General features: G+C 41.2%; 1 protein-coding gene across 1 annotated transcript in view; it reads left to right on the top strand.

The window, feature by feature from the left end:
* Window positions 1-1,779: 1,779 nt before the first annotated feature.
* Mpped2 (metallophosphoesterase domain containing 2) overlaps window positions 1,780-18,148 on the top strand; it is a 170,867-nt gene continuing 154,498 nt past the window's right edge. The window contains exon 1 of the mRNA XM_035446332.1: window positions 1,780-1,907. Within this exon, the coding sequence (XP_035302223.1) occupies window positions 1,780-1,907 (128 nt within the window). The remainder of the gene's footprint in view (window positions 1,908-18,148) is intronic.

Below are 18,148 nucleotides of genomic sequence, written 5' to 3'. Positions count from 1 at the left end.
GTTATGCAAAATAACAGTAAAATATAATTGTGTGGGAAATTAAGGAAACAGCTGCAAACTTAGTATGAAAACTGCTACATTATGATTCCTAAGCAGTTCTTTATAGATATCTTACACCAGAGGAGCAGAGCAAGATTTGACTTAGCTAATCCTACTAACCAGATCGCCTATCAACTGGTGCTTACCGGAGTCACAACTCCCATGAAGTCAGGAAGAAGAAAGAGAACCCAAGGAGACATTTTGTTAAAAATGCCACAACACCAGGGGCTCCTTTCCTTGGCTATGGGAATGTTCTGGGAACACAGGCCAGGTGGGTGTATCCTAGCTTGCTTTACTAATATGCTAATATGAAAAAAAAAAACCAATCATTTGAGTAGAACTCTGTGGAATTTCTTAACCCAGCAAGCATATGGAGGACTACAGGAGCCCCAGGTTGCAAAATAATAAAATAAATGGCCTATCGCAGGCCATCTGCCTTTTGTTCAATATTTTAAGGTGTTTCATGCCAAATTTCAAGCTAATCTTATTATTCTAAATATTTTTGTTTGAGATAGCAGCTAAGATTTCTGGAACTTAATAGTGTACATGGCGAATGAATTCTGATGCAGGGTGTTTAGAGAAGAATGTGGGTTAGCCAAGGGTTAGCCATTGAGTGTGTGGTGCCTCCTACTTCCTCCAATTGATCATTGATTGCGACAGCTTCCATGCAATGGGTTGCTTCCCTCCATCTTTGAACATCTGCCACCAAAACAGATATCTTCATTTCTGTACCCCCTGACAACTAATATAATACACTGACATGAAAAGAATCGGAACTGCTGAAAATTTCTTAAGAACATAAGACCAGCTAGCAAGAATTACATAACACCAAGAATGAGGCCACAGATGTAATGACTGTCCTTCCTAAAAGCTCCCTTCAGGAGGGAAGAGAGTGGTCAGGGTTACAAAGTTAGGGACCAGACCTTCGAGCCTCTGGCTTTCCCTTGAGTGACTAGAGTACTGAAAGAAAATGCTCCACGGTTAGCCAGAGAGAAGGTGGTGTGTCTACCAGGCATTGTGTATTTAAGAAAGTGTCTGCAAGACAAACTTATATGTAACGAGTGCAGCATATACATTCTGTCCTTAGGCTCCAGTGTCTGTTAATGAGCACAGAACCTTGAGTTTGCATTTGTCATTGTGTACTGTGGATCATCCAAACATCAAGATTTCAAGTGATTGTATAATGTGATACCAATTTTGTAAGATCCAAATATTTCAATTAGCAGGGAAGGCTTGGTGGAGTCTTCCAGCACAAACCATTTATAGCTAGACACCATGGCAACTGTGGATTTGGCACTTTTACAATTCACGTTAAGTGCCATAATTATAATTAGAGAGGAATTCTTAGTTTGAACTCCATTGAGACGATTCACTAGCATCTAGTGATGCCATAAAGGGTATAGAGTCCACTCTGAGGGACATGCAGCAAAGAATAGGCAACAGTTATACCCACGAGGAAAGAGTAGCGATTCAGATTTTTTTCTGAGCCAATAATTATATCTAGGTTCCACTCTTAATGTGTTTCAGAACTGCCTTACTCATTGTTATATATTATATATATATATATATATATATATGCACACATATATATGGTTTGTTTTGTTTTGTTTTTTCTTCTAGAACGCACAGCAGAGTTGATGAGTAGATCCTTGGACTCAGAGGGTGGCTGAAACACACCATGCCTGCTTCCAGCTTTTGCTCCAGAGAGTTGTGAATTGCTCATGCCTATAGGGAGGAAGGATGGCACATGGGATTCCTTCTCAAGGCAAAGTTACCATAACGGTGGATGAGTATAGCTCAAACCCCACCCAGGCATTCACACACTACAACATCAACCAGAGCAGATTCCAGCCGCCACATGTACATATGTAAGTATTTCTCCTGAATGTTAAAAAGAAAAAAAATAATAACAATCAAGAAAAGAGAAGCAAAGGGAAAGGAAACTATTCCGTCCGAATTTTGCTAGGGAGAGTGGAAGTCAATGATTTCCGAAACAGATGGGTATCTGTGGTTTCAAATGTGCCCGGGAGAAACCCTTTGCATCTGTGAAACTATTCAAGTTTTTACAGCACATTCAGCCACAAAAGTACACTAGGTCTTCAGCACCTCTGAAGGGTTGTGATAAGTCACTCACATTTTATAGATATGAACTGAGAGGGTAAGATATTTTCCCAATGCCACACAGCAAATTTTGGCAGTGTCATCTCACCCTTAGTTCATTTTGCTTTACCGTGTATTGTTTACTTCCATGATGTAATATTTCTTTAAAATTTCTCCAATATTTTCTTACACTTCACCCCACTAAACCTTTAAAATCAGCCTAATTGGAACTAATTGTTCAGCTATGCTAAATCCATTGTCTCTCCTGTTGTTAGTGAAATGTGGACTGCATTATGCAAGACTTGAACAATATGGGGAACAAAGGGTTAAAGGAGAGTGGAGCAGTTGGTCTCAGGAATTTTACTTTTCTTTCACTCCTGATGCTATGGAATACATGTCAAGCTTTTAGCTATTTAAGAAGGAAGTATAGGAGAAACCTAGAGGCAAGGACGTCAAAGCACCTGGTCACACACAAACTTTTGTCTGGTCCTCCACTGCACAAGTGCCAGGCTTTCAAGGCAAGGGGCAGAAGGTCACCATCTCTCTTGTTTATTCAAGGCCTGGTGCCCATTCTTTATGAGACCCCTTCCAATGTCTAACATTGGTCTTTCATGGCTGGACTGAATCCCTTTGAACTCTGTTGTGTAGTTGAGAGGGAAAGGAGGTTAAGATTTTGTTGACTGTTTTTACTCCTGGCAGAATTGAAGTCAGGGTATGCCCAAGTCACAAGCTCTTTCTTCCAGTAATTGTTTTGTGTTTTTTAAAAAAATAACAATAGCCCCACCACCTACACACACACACACACACACACACACACACACACACACACACACACACACACACCTACCTCTCCAATTTAGAAACATTAATTAAACAAAATGGTGTTTTCCTTGATTGCCTGGATATTAGTGTAAATAGTGGGATGGTATTTTGTAAGATGTCCTAGAAAGCCACTTAAAGTACCTGTGATGAAGTTTATGCAAAATAGGAAAACAAAAACAGCAGGTTTGAAAACAAGCAAACAAACAAAAAACAAAAAGAAAAGAAAGAAGGAAAACATCTTTGCAGATGGTTAGTGCTAAGCTGTTTCTGAGAACTTGTTGCTGCCTTCCATGAGAATCTGCTCATGATTGTGAGGGACTTCTGACAGAGTGCGAGACAGAGGTTCGTAGGGGACTATGTATGTCTTCTTTGTTCATATGAAAGGTTTTCTGAGCAATAAATGTGTCTATGCATCAAATACTCTTTTTATTGTTTCCGTTTATTCTCTTCAAATATGTTATAAAATTTGTGCATGGTGTAGCTTAGCATCCTTTTAGCTTGCTTTGGCAGGCTGATATTTGGATTACAGGATCTCAGAGAACTCTGTGGATCCTGTTTCCAGTGAGGCACAGTGAATGCTGCTCTGCCCAGATTCCTTGGGAAATGAGTGGAGAGCTCAGCCATCACTTGGCTACGCAGACATTCTCTTATTTGCTCTTGCCCACAGGAGTCCACTGGTAAACTGAATGCTGAGATAGTTTTTATATCACGTAAGCTTAGAGCTGGTCTTAGATCTAGCTGTGAAAACTTTGTAGGGGCAAAGTGTTTGTGTGTGTTGCGTGTGTGTGTGTGTGTGTGTGTGTGTGTGTGTGTGTGTGTGTGTGTGTCTGTGTCTGTGTCTGTGTCTGTGTCTGTGTCTGTGTTTCTTTCGCTTGGGGGAAAAGAGGAAAGAAAAACAAAACATAAAAACTCCCAACAAGAGCAACAAAAAAGAGGTTTGTAATGGCAGCCTAGATAGCTGTGCAGCCTGTCACTGGACTCCAGCTTGGGAATGCTGGGCTCCTCCCAGGTGGCTCCAGTGTGGGTTTTCCCTTTCATTACCACTCAGCTTGGCTTCCTCTCACCTGAGAGCCCCTGGGCCCTTCTGTGCCAGTGCCTTTGAGCTAGCTGTTTCTCACAGCTGTGACATTTTCTGCTCTGATAATCCTATGCTCTGAGCTAGTTTAGTTTCCTGCACCCACAGGAAGCCTCTTGTCCTTTGTTATGTTACTCCTTTTCCAATCTAGAAAAATTGTTTCTGCTCTATGTGACAGCCCTAACTCCTTCATTTCTTTCTTCCATTTCATAGAGCCTCTATTATTCTCTCTCTCTCTCTCTCTCTCTCTCTCTCTCTCTCTCTCTCTCTCTCTCTCTCTCCCTCTCTCTTCCTTTTTTCTTTCTTTCCCTCTTTCATCATCCTTTCTTTCTATTTATCTATCTATAGCTAATCTATCATCTATCTATCTATCTACATAATCTATCATCTATACTATGTTTTGCTATCTGTGTCTAACATGTATCATTCATTATTTTTTTTCTACCATCCACTACCCACCTAGCATCTATTATATTTTATCTACTTGTTTTTATTGTGTAATTGTTTATTAACAATTAGTATATATTTATAGATATATTTCTATAAATTTGTTGTTATTTTAACTTATCAATATCTATCACTTTTATCTATTTGTCTGTTGATAATATTTTCTATTTATATCTGTTATTTTTCTCTATATATTAACTACTACTATTTTTCTATCAATCATCTATCACCGCCTGTCTTCTGTCTACCTACTTACTACCTGTCTCTCTGTCTGATCTATTGATTGGTTCAGTACATTTGATCATGTGTTGATAGGATAAACCTGGGTCATTCTGGGAGTACGAAAGTCTGCTTTGTCAGGAATGTGGCTCACCATTGCCTCAGCCTTACCTAGTCATCAAAGAGCCTGCTGTTGCTTTCCAGGTTGATGGCCTAGCATTATGACAGCCCCTGGTAGGTTGTAGGAGCTTGAGTATCTTCCTTGACTGCAACATGTTCTATTTGGTTGCATTAAAAACATTAGCCCTTGTCTAAATAGAAATTTAGAGTAACAGTTAAGTACTTGTGAGATATTGAGCCTAAAATTTCCCTTGATTTTTGGAAAACTACAGCATGTCATGGCAGTTTTGGTGCATCTCTATAGTGAGTTTGTGTTTCCTACTTGAAGCATTACACATTTATTTGCTCTGGATTCCTCAACATTCACTTTCTTTTCTCTTATTTAAGATCTGTGGAGACTAGTGATAAATACGAGTGCCCTTTGTCTTCTTTGTATGACCTACTGGTAGCCATGGGTATTGTCTCACCTTAATTAAGGAATTTTTCCTTTCCCACTTAATGTGGTTCATCTCAGCTTAACTTTGTGTCCAGCTCTTCTCCAGGTACCCATTCTCATCAACTTCCCTTCTCCAGACATCAGTTTATTCATAGATAAATAATAGCACCAAGTCACTGGTGTTGTCTTTAACTATGACTTATTAAAACTGCAATTACGACAAATCTTTTTTTGCAAGGTGCCAATGTAAGGGGCAAAAATAAGTAAGAGTCAGTTGCCATCATTATGAAGCTCACCTACTTTAGAGCTGGGTTCTTGCCCACTTTAATGAGGTTTAGCTTTAGTCCTTATCTATAAACCCCAACAAGATTGCTACCAGATTCTCTAAGAAGCATCTCTTTGAATTTGCTTCTGACATAGGGCTTTCTTTTCTTTCCTTTTAAAAAAAGTAATCCTATCTGACTTAAGAAAAGAAAATCAAAGCACAGCTGGAGTTAGTAGACCAAAATTTAGTGTAGAATGTGGGTCCTTTCTTGCTCAGATTCTTGATTATACTGACAGATGAGATGATTGAAAACTAACAATTAACATGTCTTCATCTGTCCACAAACCCTTCGTCTTTCTTGAACAGAAAGTTGAAAAAGTTATTTAGTATTTTTAATAATGATTAGAGAAGGCATTAAAAGAACCATTTTAGGTCTGAAAATGTCATAAAGACTTTGTGTGTTTTTAATGATGGGAGGCCTAATCAAATACACTGGTAAGGCATTCAGCTCGGTCAGGTTTAGCACTGGAAATCCTGCTTCTGAGGAGCTCCCTATTCCTTGCAAAACAGGATGGTTGGTCATAGTACCGAAGTTAAATTTTTTAGGGGTTGCCGGTGGGGAGTTTCAAATTCAAGTCTATCTCCTGTTCTGACACTTTTCCTTGTTCATACCTTCAGTTACTAAGGCCCCAGATTTTCTTTCTCCCTTGCTCTTTATCAGAAAGTGGTATCAAATAGAGGTGGCCATCACCAGTAGAAGCCTATTTTCTTTTTTCATCTGTAAAATGAGGTTGATAAAAGGTTGTTAAAATAAAGGGGTACAGAAAAATTCTGGTGGCACCCACTGTATCCTCAATGCCAGCTGTTGAGTGGTACCCACTGTATACTCAGTCCCAGTTAAGTGGCACCCACTGTTCACTCAGTGCCAGTTGTTATCATGAGTGCTCCTTTCATTGATTCCAAATTTCTTATTTCAAACCACCTTCATCTAGTCACTGATCAGTTTTGTCTGGTCTTTTTCAATAAATCATTGGAAGGCACCATGGAGGCTTTTGCTGGTGGGTTTTGGGGTTGAATTTTCCTGCATTGTCAGCATCAGCAGGTGATTTTGTTCCTGCCAGGGAGGTCTCTACACTTCCAGTTACACTATGAGAGTAGTAGTTCCAAGTGGGTTGAAATCCTGTGACATACAGCTAGCTGGTCAGTGAAGACCACCAAGATTTTTCTCCTTTTGGGCTGGACCTGACTTCTGTGCCCCTATCTATGTATCAAGTTCCTCAACTGGTACCTGTGGTTAAAACAGACATGTTTTAAATAGGATTGCCACAGACTACTTCGGCAGGAACAGGAAGAAGTAACAACTGAGAATGTGTGGTTGTACGGGTCTCAGTTACTGTCACCTCCGAAGTAGACTTAATTTCATAATTCTTGTTAATCCTAAATGAACCCCTTCCATTGCCCATACCTGTACCAGCCCCCTTGAAATCATACAGGACCAGAAGACAGTACTTGGTACACAGATGTGGTGGCAATTGTGACTCTGTACTCATGATGCCCACAGGGTTAAGATGCTTCTGAACTGCTTGGCCTTATAAAACATGGCAGGCATAGCTTGTTCTTGTTGTACTATTGCCTTGGGTAGCATCCATCCATGTTGCTTGGCCACTGATAATCAAAAAGTGATCTTTTGAGGTACCTGATAATCATTTCATGACAAATTCATGCAGTTTTTATAGATATTTCATTTGACCTGACGTTTTGTTCCTTCCCTGCTCGAGAGTGTGGTAGAAAACACATTGATTTCAGGATTATATTCGGTATCCATAGTTCAGAAAAAAAGAGGTGTGGTATGAAATGCCCCTCATGTGCACCCATTTGACAACTTGGCTGCAGCTCATGGTGCTCTTTTGGGGCTTGTGGACCCTGTGGGATGTGACATCTAGCTGAAGCAAGTCCATCACTGGAGGATGGACCCTGAGATTCTTAGCTTAGACCATCATGTACTGCCTTTGCTTCCTGATCCCCAATAGGCAGAAATGTGATCAGGATCCCACTGTCATGCCTTCCCCATCATAGCTGATTGAATCTTTGTTCTGGCTGATGGTTTGATGATCTTCTCTCTTCTGAGTTGTTTCTTATCAAATATTTGGTTGTGAGAACAATAAAAGTAGCTAATATAATTATTATATAAAAATGACACTTGTATATAAAAGTGTGGGAAGGACAAACACCAGTTTTCCCATGATCACGTAGTTAACCACTTGGTGTCATTTATTGGGTAGTGACCTTTATGTTTTATATGCTTGTAAATGGTTGGAATTAATTTTATAAAACTGTGGTACTTTTATGCAATTTTTTCAAAAGAATGATAATTTGTCTCTATGTCTTGTGTTAAATGCTTACTTCATTGTACATCTTCTCCTTTCACTGGGTCTCAGCTTCCTAGGGTAACACTCTCTTCTGGTTTATGATGCAGTCAAGGAATAAGCCAAAGAGTGTTCAAAGTACTTGTTCCTTTGTAGGAGGATGTTATACTGTCTTCTTCTTATACCTATCATTGAAAGACTTTAAAAAACTTTTTGGCTCCTCTCTCTCTCTCTCTCTCTCTCTCTCTCTCTCTCTCTCTCTTTCGTGTGTGTGTGTGTGTGTGTGTGTGTGTGTGTGTGTGTGTGTGTGTGGCCAAGGTGCATGTGATTGTGGGGTCAGAGGATAACCTTTGAGAGCTTGTGCTCTCTTTCCACATTGTTGAGACAGGGTCTTTGTAGTTCCACTCTACACTGGTCCATGAGCTTCTAGGAAGTTTTCCTGTCTGTTGAGCTTACATGCCCCCCCCCCTTGTTGTGGGTTCCAGAGGTTGAATTGCTGTTGTTGGGTTTGTGTGTCAAGGCACACATTTTCCCAAGGTGAACCATCTCATTTACCCAGTGAGGAAACATTTTTTTAAGAAGTGTCTAAAACCCATTTTGGGAAGGCAGCAGTGAGTATAGTATCAACAGCTTTCTGTCTTGCATGCAGGCAGTGTTTCAGGGAACTTGGATTCTGGTCCTGTTGGGGTCACTAATTAACCCTGATCTTCAGGGAGCTGGACCTCTCTGAACTCTTGGCTGCTCACTAGCAATCAGGCTCTAAGGGCTTGAATATCCTCCTTTTTTCTGGATTTGTGTTTCTTGCCCCTGCTCCTCCTTTTTGCTCTATTTGAAATTAAGAACATAAACCCCACATCATTAGTGATATTCTGTGGGGAAAGATTATTAGTGAGACTCTGTAGAAAGACTGTTTGGGAAGAGAGAAGTGAGCTTCAACTCTCACATGGGGCGAAAGTAGCATCAGTGAGTGAATTAATGTCTGGGGTTCAGCAAAATCTCTAACAAGGTAGATGCTTATTCTTTACTGCAGGGATGGAATGTGTTAACACTTTGTACAAAATCTAAACATACACTTCTCTCAGAAAAACACATTCTCTTTCTTATTACACATTTATCACTGGCCACACATTAGCATGGCCATAATTTACAAAGGTATTTTCAATCTGAAGTTAGCCTTGAAGATATGGAATGGCCCTTTTTAGTTTGCACTTACAAGAAAACAGGGGCTTTCTTTTCTTTTCCTCTCTTGTTTCTTTTTAAAACACACATCCTTTCTCCGTACACACCCCAAGGGTACCATCTTGTGGTCTGTGACAGTTGGGCTTCATTTTCAAGCTAACTTTCTCCCTATTTTGCAAATCTCTTTATTTGCATTCAAGCGTTAAAGAGACAGTCTAAGATTAGGTATTTTGTCACAAGGACTTAGTCTTAGAAATCTCACTGTATGACTGAATAACTGAGTAGAAATGTTTTGTCTTCTTTTGCCTACTGGGCTATCAGGAAGGGAAAATAATTAAACAAACAAAACAGATCATATCTGAGACTAGACCTGGATTTTTGTATTTGTGTGTATGTGTGTGTATGTGCACGTGTGTGACTGTTCACAAGCAAGTGTTGTTTTTTCTCTCCATTTTTTTATTTAAATTAGAAACAAGATTATTTTACATGTCAATACCAGTTCCCTCTGCTTCCCCTCCTCCCCTGCTACCCCCCAACTAATACCCTACCTATTCCATACCCTTTCTGCTCCCCAGGGAGGGTGAGGCCTTCCATGGGGGGGGGGTTCAGAGTCTGTCATATCCTCTGGGATAGTGCCTAGGCCCACCCCCATGTGTCTAGGCAGCATCCCTCTATGTGGAATGGGCTCCCAATGTCCATTCCTATGCTAGGGATAAGTACTGATCCATTACAAAAGGCCCCATAGATTTCCGAGGTCTCCTCATTGACACCCATGTTCATGGGGTCTGGATCAGTCCCATGCTGGTTTCCCAGCTATCAGTCTGGGAACCAAGAGTTCCCCCTTGTTCAGGTCAGCTGTTTCTGTGGGTTTCACCAGCCTGGTCTTGACCCCTTTGCTCATCACTCCTCCTTCTCTGCAACTGGATTCCAGTTCAGTTCAGTGTTTAGCTGTGGGTGTCTGCTTCCACTTCCACCAGCTGCTGGATGAAGGCTATAGGATGGCATATAAGTCATTCATCAATCTCATTATCAGGGGAGGGCATTTAAGGTAGCCTCTCCTCTGTATTAAGGTAGCCTTTCCTCTGTCATGCAAGTGTTCTTATGTGTGTGTTGGTGTTCATGCATGTCTGTGGAGGTCAGAATAAAAACATGGTTTTGGTTGTTATCATTTGGAACAGTGCCCACCTCCTTTGACACAATGCCTCTTATTGACCTGTCATTCACCAATTAGGCTAAACTTGTTGGCCCGTGAGCCCTAGGAATCCTACAGTCTCTGCCTCCCTAGTGCTGGGATTTCAAGCATGAATCTCCATGCCTGGCAGTTTTACATGGGTTATGGGGATCCAGTCTAAGCCCTCATGCTCATAAGGCAAGATCTTTACCACTGACCCATCCCCCTAGTCCTGAATTTGTTAGCTGTTATTGTTTTTGTAAGACAGGCTTGCCATGTGTCTCAGAATGACCCTATACTTCCCATCCTCCTGCCTCAGTCTCCAAAATTCCAAAGTGTTGAGTGGTACAGTACTTGGGTATATCTGGATTTTTATTCTACATTTTTGGAGATAAAGAAAGATGATAAAGAAGTATGTCCACAGTTAGTGGACAGACAGGTCCTGCTACTTGGAAGTTCTCAGGCCAGCCCCTTCATGGGCCGTTTTTCTCTCCTGCATTACACTCAGGCTTTCTTTCAATTTCTTTGGCTGAGATGCTCTAATTGAGTGAGACGATGAAGTTAGTATATACAAGACAGATTCAGCTTTAATTCTGAGATTTTTTATAATTTACAAAGGTGATATTTTAAGATGTAAAAAGGGGACTAATACCACTCACTCATCCTACTGTATCTTGTCTAACACACTGTGGGCCATTCTGAACTGCTTCCTGAAAGAGGCCAAGCTTGTTGCCTTCTGGAAGGTCTCTGTATGGGCATGTTTTCCCCCTTCTCAGGGTTCCCTAGCTCTCTCCTTCCCATAATGTTTTTGCCCCTTTTGACTTTCATATCATACTGGTATGGTGAAGTGCTACCATATCAGCATAGACACTTTGTAGACCACCATGCCAGCCTGGCTCTCTCTCTTTTAATGTAAAAAGAACACTTCTGGTGTATATTTGTGTGGCAGTACTAACTAGAGAAAATCGTTGGACTTGTTGGCCCTTTGCAGTATTTAGGGTTCACATATTTGTACTGTTTTGCTATGGAGATTTGTTTTTTCCCCTTTAGTTTTTGCCATTGATAATGAAGGGCTGAAAAACATATGCATATAAGAAAATGCATCTTTGCAGTGTTTTCAGCTTTTCCTTTCTTACTGTAAATCAGAAATATATGCTGTTCTAGTTTATAGTTAATGTTCTGTCTCATTTGATGTTTCATGCTTAAAAGAGGTGAACAAAGGCAAGATGGCTCAGAAGATAAAGGTGCTTGCCACCAATGTGGATACCATGAGTTTGATTGCTAGCAGGCTCATGGTGGGAGAATTGATTCCGAAAGTTGTCCTCTGACTTCCACAAGCCTTCTATGGCATGGATGCACCCCACCCACACTAAACAAACAAACAAATAAATAAATAAAATGTAAGAAGAAGTGTATTGAAAACAGAGATGCATACTAGCATGAGCGTTCAATAAGCAAGCATAGTGTTGAGCTTAGATATGTCAGCCATAGCATTATCCATGTTCTTGGGTTGACTTCCTTAAAAGACAGCAGGACTCTAGCTCATAACATGGCCTCTGATCAAACCCATTTATTTCTTGTGCAGTCAGCCCATGAAACCTTCCAACTCAAAGATTTGATAATTCTTGGATGAGGCAGATGCCTTTTTCCCTCTTGCTGTGGGCTATTTAGGTGTTGACACTGACTGGCTTAGAGAGTGGTTTATTCTGACTTGGTTTTAGGAGTATCACAGTCCCAAGATTCAAGCCTTTCACGTGTTGTGCACATAGTTTAAAATAAAGCTGAAATCAAGAAAAATTAACTTATATCACTAGCTAAGAAGTCTTACTATGCTTTTCTAATTCCCTGAAAGATTTAACCTTCTCTTGTGACATAGACATTTTACTAACTCTGTGTAAGTCTTGAATTTAAAAAAAAAATTAAAATCCCCATTTTGTTTCAGTTGGATTTGCTCTAACATTTAGAGATAATAGAAAGCCATTGCACCATGTTGTGTGTGTGTGTGTGTGTGTGTGTGTGTGTGTGTGAGAGAGAGAGAGAGAGAGAGAGAGAGAGAGAGAGAGAGAGAGAATGAGTGAATGTCTGCATTCATGTGGTATGAGTGAATGTCTGCATTCATGTGGAGGCTACAGGTCATCCCTTTAATTTTTCGGCAAAGGCAGTCTCTCCCTGTACCTGGAGTTCACTGAGTGGTTAGCCTGGCTGGCCACTGAACTCCAGGGATCTGCTGACACTCACAACACCACAGTGCTAGAGTTTCAGACATGTGCTTCTGTAACCAGCTTTTACATGGGGAATCTGGATCAGAAATCAGATCCACCTGTTTGAGAGGCATATATACTGAGCCATCTATCCACCCTGCATTTTATTTTTTTAAAATTTTTTCCAGATTTTTTTATTTGAATTAGAAACAAGATTGTTTTACATGACAATCCCAGTTCCCCTCTCCCTCTCGTCCTCCCCTACTACCCGCCCCCCAACTAAAACCCTACCTATCACATATCCTTTCTGCTCCCCCTGGATGGTGAGGTCTTCCATAGGGTATCATTAGAATCTATCATATGCTTTGGGATAGGGCCTAGGCCCACCCCCGTGTCTTGGCTCAGGTAGTATTCCTCTATGTGGAATGGGCTCCCAAAGTCCACATCTATGCTAGGGATAAGTACTGAACTACTACAGGAGGTCCTGTAGATTTCTGAGGTTTCCTCACTGAAACCCATGTTCTTGGGGTCTGGGTCAGTCCCATGCTGGTATCCCAGCTATCAGTCTGGGGTGCAAGAGTTACCCGATGTTCAGGTCAGCTGTTTATGTATGTTTCACCAGCCTGGTCTGGATCCCTTTGCTCTTCTCTGCATCTGGATTCCAGTTCAAGTTCAGTGATTACTTGTGGGTGTCTGCTTCTACTTCCACCAACTGCTGGATGAGGGCTATCAGGTGGCATGTAAGTCAGTCACAATCTCATTATCCGGGGAGGGCATTTAAGGTAGCCTCTCCTCTGTTGCTTATAATTACAAAATTCCCCATTGCTCTTACCACTTTGTATTTAGCATATTCTACTTTAAAAACTTAGTGTATATTGATCATGCTTGGATAAATGTCATGTATGATGTTTAAGTATTTATGTTTCTTCAAGATTTATGTAGTGAAATTTTAACCTCCAAATCATAACATTCGGGGGTGGAACCCAAGGACGGTGATTTGTTCCTGAGGGTAGAATTCCTAAAATTGGTATCTAAGAGATACCCTTGCTCTTCCATCATTTGGGGTTATAGTAGAACGGTGGTGGTCTCTGAGTCAGGAAATGGGCCTTCATCTGACATGCAGTCTGCATTGCCCTTGAACTTCCTGGAGAACACAGCAGATGTATTCAAAGACTAAAGCTCTTGTTGGCTACTGTGATGCGCTGGCCTTGGCTTTCACAATGGGAAAGAATTAGCATCCATGAACTTTGGTCAGCAAGGAGATGAGACAAAAGGTTGCCATGGCATTCTTGAGTTCACAGCATGACTCAACATACCTGTGCGTCTACAAATGGCCAGAACAGCAATTTTTGGTGTGTTGATCTATTTTGATCTCTGAGATAGAATGATTTTTTTAAATGGCCATTTTAGGTAATTCAAAACTTCACATTTGGATTTCATTTTTTGTAAGTCTATTTGACACATGGTGACCTATGAACTGGCTTTGAGAAACATAAGAAGGTTTGAAGCTATGGTGTCCTTAGTTCACCATCTGTTGTATCCAGGATATGTAGCATATGTCGGGGCCCCATCTCTGATTTCTGCAGGTTAACTGGTTTTCACCTTGTACTTAACCTAATGTTTTGGGCATGGCTGGTAGCACTCAACCCCATTCTGAGCTAACAGACCTAGAAAAGGGAAGAATGGGGAAAGGTGAATATGTGGTGAGACTGGACAAGGGAAGAGTTCATACCTAAAGAATGTTAATTTCTAATTCTTCTGTACTGAAATTCTGTCTTCCCATGTGAGACAGGAAGGCATACGTGTTCTGCTCTGTGCAAACCCCTGTTCTCCCATGAATCCCGAAGGGAAACAATAACACCTGGAGATGGTCTGCTCCACCCCCTGGCCCTTGATGATTGTTCAGGGGTGGCTCCACTCTGCATCTCCACCCCACCAGGATGTTAATGGCCATGGCACACTTCACTGTTTATCTTGGAATTTGATACCATCATCTTGGCAACCAAACTGGGACCTTTATTGCTTGGATTGTTTGTCATTTGTTGTTAATTATCTGTTTCCATAAATTCTTCACTTTGAGAAAAAAAGAGAATGTTTTGAAATATTTCCTCCAACATGTAAGCAGGGCTTCATTTTCTTCAGACAAAAAAGAGAGTGAAACCCTTTTGTAACTGGGAGCAATCAAGTGCCCTGGTTTTTCCCCTACAGGCTCATCTAGATCCTGCTAATTCAACCAGGATTTGTACTGACTGAAAGAGCCTTTGCAAATTCTGCATTAGTGAGAGGAACCCTGATAGAAGTGGGGGGGGGAATAAAAGAACAATTTAACTTTGCAGAAGGGTTTTGCTTTGGTTCCAGACTCTTTATATCAGAACTCTGTTTTGTGTGTGCTGGGGTCACTTCCCTTTAGCTGTTCCCCATTCCTGAAGGTTGAAGCTGAACAGTTCAGGGTGAGAGAGGCTTCTGCTTACCTGCCTTTATGAGGTGTTTATTTTGTCAAGTGTGGGATGAAAATGAGTTTTCTGGCCATTAGTGCACATTAGCTGTGAGCTCATGCTCACAGGGAATGCTCACCAGGTTATAAACACACAGCGCCTGCCCCGTTTCCTGAGGTACTGGAGCCCAGGCTGCAGGAGCCATGCTGGACTCCTTATCTTAATAAAAGACTAAGTAGTGGGGGTGTGGGAAAGGGAGCTTGAGTACTTTTGTTTTACAGTGGGGAGCTCAAGAACGGGGTGATTGTTACAAAACAGAAATATGGGCACAATTAACAGTATTTATATAAATGAAAACATTCAAGTTATTAGAACAAAGTATAACCAGACTTTAGCCTACCCGTTGCTTGTTCCCTTGCATATGTTCATCATGGGTATTCTCTGCTACTGAAGACTCATCTTTAGAGAGAAGATCTTTTTACACATTTTTAAGAGTAGGGGGAGGCATGGAGAGAGGTAGTGTGTGTGTGTGTGTGTGTGTGTGTGTGTGTGTGTGTGTGTGTGTGTCATGGGAACGTGGCATTCTGTGTTGTCTAGGTCAGAGAACAACTTGTGGGAGTCAGTTCTCTCCTTCTACCATGTGGATCCTGGGGGATTGAACTCTGGTCTTTAGGCTTTATAGTAAGTGCCTTACTTACTGAGCCATCTAGAGGCTGCCAGTGATGATATTAGTGTGACTCCCCTCCCACGAAAAAAATAGCTCAGGAACAACAAAATGAGTAAGGACACTTTGACCAAGCCTGGGACCTGGGCTTGATTTTTCCAGCGCCCGTGTGTGTGCATGCATGTATGCGTGTGTGTGTTCACATGTACATCCATACCCACAGGTGCCATGCTCTTTTAAGTCCAGCTCTCAGGAGGCAAAGGCCGGTGGATCTCTGAGTTTAAGGCCAGCCAGGCAACATAGTAAGACCCTGTATTTAAAAGAAACCTAGCATTGGGACGTAGAGACAAGTGAACGGATGCTCAGCCTGGCTAATTAAAGTTCAGCTCAGTGGAAAACTTTATCTCAAGTCAGTGAGGTGGCCATTGTATGTGTGCTCATGGCCACTAACCCTTCCCCCAATCATGTTCATATAACACACACATTATAAAGCAATACATATAAAAGTATAATATATATATATAATATATATATATATACATACTTATATATATATTGCTTTTAGAATTCACTACAAACCTTTTAAAATATGTAATGCTGAGGTTCTTTTAGATGATGCATAGTTATTAGTGGAGTGTGTAGTATACATGTAACATGTATGTGGTTACTGTTATTAATAATGTTATCGCGATTGCTTCTGTAGCATCAGCACACAAGCCTAGGTAGTAGGAGGACACAGTCATCGCCATGGCCTTCTTCATGCTGTTACATATGTTTTGTTGAGACATTTTTAGGGTTGTATCTTCTCCCAAGAGATTCTGAACCAGGTTAGAGGGGGAGTGAGTCTTGGTGAATTTACTGAGGGACGTGGATACCATCAACACCTTCTCCACTTGAATCACTAGCTCTAGCTCTGTGTGTGTGTGTGTGTGTGTGTGTGTGTGTGTGTGTGTGTGTGTGTGTGTGTGTGTGTGGTGGGGAGGATGTAACTCTCACTGTGTACCTGTCATTGGATTTGTGGAATTGCTAGGGTAAAGAGGTTCTCCCCAAATTCCTAAGCATTCAAGATCAAGGTCTTGTCCCTGACGTCAAGCAGGGTTTCTAAGCATTTTACTTTCATTATCCTTTTACTTGTGCTAAATGTGTTCTTTTTTTTTTTTTTAAAGTTTCACATATGAAAAACTTTAGGATTGGATAAGTATTCAACATTAGTGAGTTAGCAACTGTTTATTAGGATAGGAGATTGGAGGATAGTGGGAATTGGGGAACAAACACCTTCTGATTGCTCTGGGGGAGGCTGGGAAAAGGATTTAACACTTGAGATTTTTTAGAAGCCATTAAAAGTCTGCCGGGATCAGATTACTTGGCTGCACATCTGAAACATGAGACTCTTGCCCTAAACCGTGCAATTGAGTTAAGCTCAGAATCCAGGGCCTCCCTGTAAGCCTGGCCTCTGGGTGAGCCACATTCTTGATCACAAAATTATTTCCTTTGAGAAGAGCAAGACTACAGAGAGGTTTTCATGGCCAATTTAGTCTGTATGTTGGTGCCAGGCAGACATTTGGCAACAGTTAGTGCCAGCTTTGGTGAGATGTCCACCGACATTTCCCAAGGTCTTCAAAGCTGTCTGGATTCGGTGTTGACATTGAAGGAAAGCTGCACTGGAATTCTAGTTTCTAGACACTTTTCCTCCATTTCTGCTTCTTTAATTGAAGAGGTGCAGCAGGCTGGTCCTCTGCCTCCAGTTGCATGGCTCTGAGTGAGCCTGGGGTACTCCTACCACTTTCCACTTTTGCCACCTGTCTTGTATTTGGAATTTGAGCTACCATACCTTGTTTGTGTGGTAATGAGGATCAAACCCAGGGCTTCATCTGTACTAAGCAAGAGGTCTACCACCTGAGCTACATGGCCAGCCCTTTTGTCACTTTTTAGGGAAACCCTCTAATCCTCCCAGCAGGAACTCAGAGTACTGACAAGTGACACATAAGCCTTTCCCATGGTTGCAACATATCAAAAGTATATTTTCTTTTTTAAAGATTTGTGTGTGTGTGTGTGTGTGTGTGTGTGTGTGTGTGTGTGTGTGTGTGTGTCTAAATGATCTACGGGGGACATCAGATCTCTTGCAGCTGAAGTTATAGGAAGTTCTGAGCTGCCTGCCATAGATACTCAGACCCAAGCTTGAGTCCTCTGGAAGAGTAGGAAACATACTCACTCTCTCTAAGCACCAAACCAATTTTCTAGTCTCCAAAGTGGATTTTCCAGTTTGAACTGCCTGCCTCCCACTAGGCTGTAATCTCTGATGATAGCAACACCATTGACTTTAAGTTTTGCTTTTTTGTCATTTGTGTCTCATTTCATGGTCTTAATTGGAGTCTAGACAATCTTCAGATTCCTGTCAAGTAGAGTTGGGTTTTTGGGGACTGAACAGCCTTCTATTGCTTCTCCAAGAAATCCTTGCCACCTTGTATTGTCAGTTCACTTTGAGACCATGTACTTATACTTGACAGTGCACTTGCTTATAAAAGATAACATGTAATTCTCTCATGTGGTTTTTAGGACAGACCTGAAAGATACTCAATATTTGTGGAGTTCCTGCACTAATGCTACTG

Source organism: Cricetulus griseus, chromosome 6, assembly GCF_003668045.3.
Source record: "Cricetulus griseus strain 17A/GY chromosome 6, alternate assembly CriGri-PICRH-1.0, whole genome shotgun sequence".
Taxonomy (NCBI): domain Eukaryota; kingdom Metazoa; phylum Chordata; class Mammalia; order Rodentia; family Cricetidae; genus Cricetulus; species Cricetulus griseus.
Note: the sequence above shows the minus strand (reverse complement) of the source record. Positions and strands in the feature narration are given on the sequence as shown.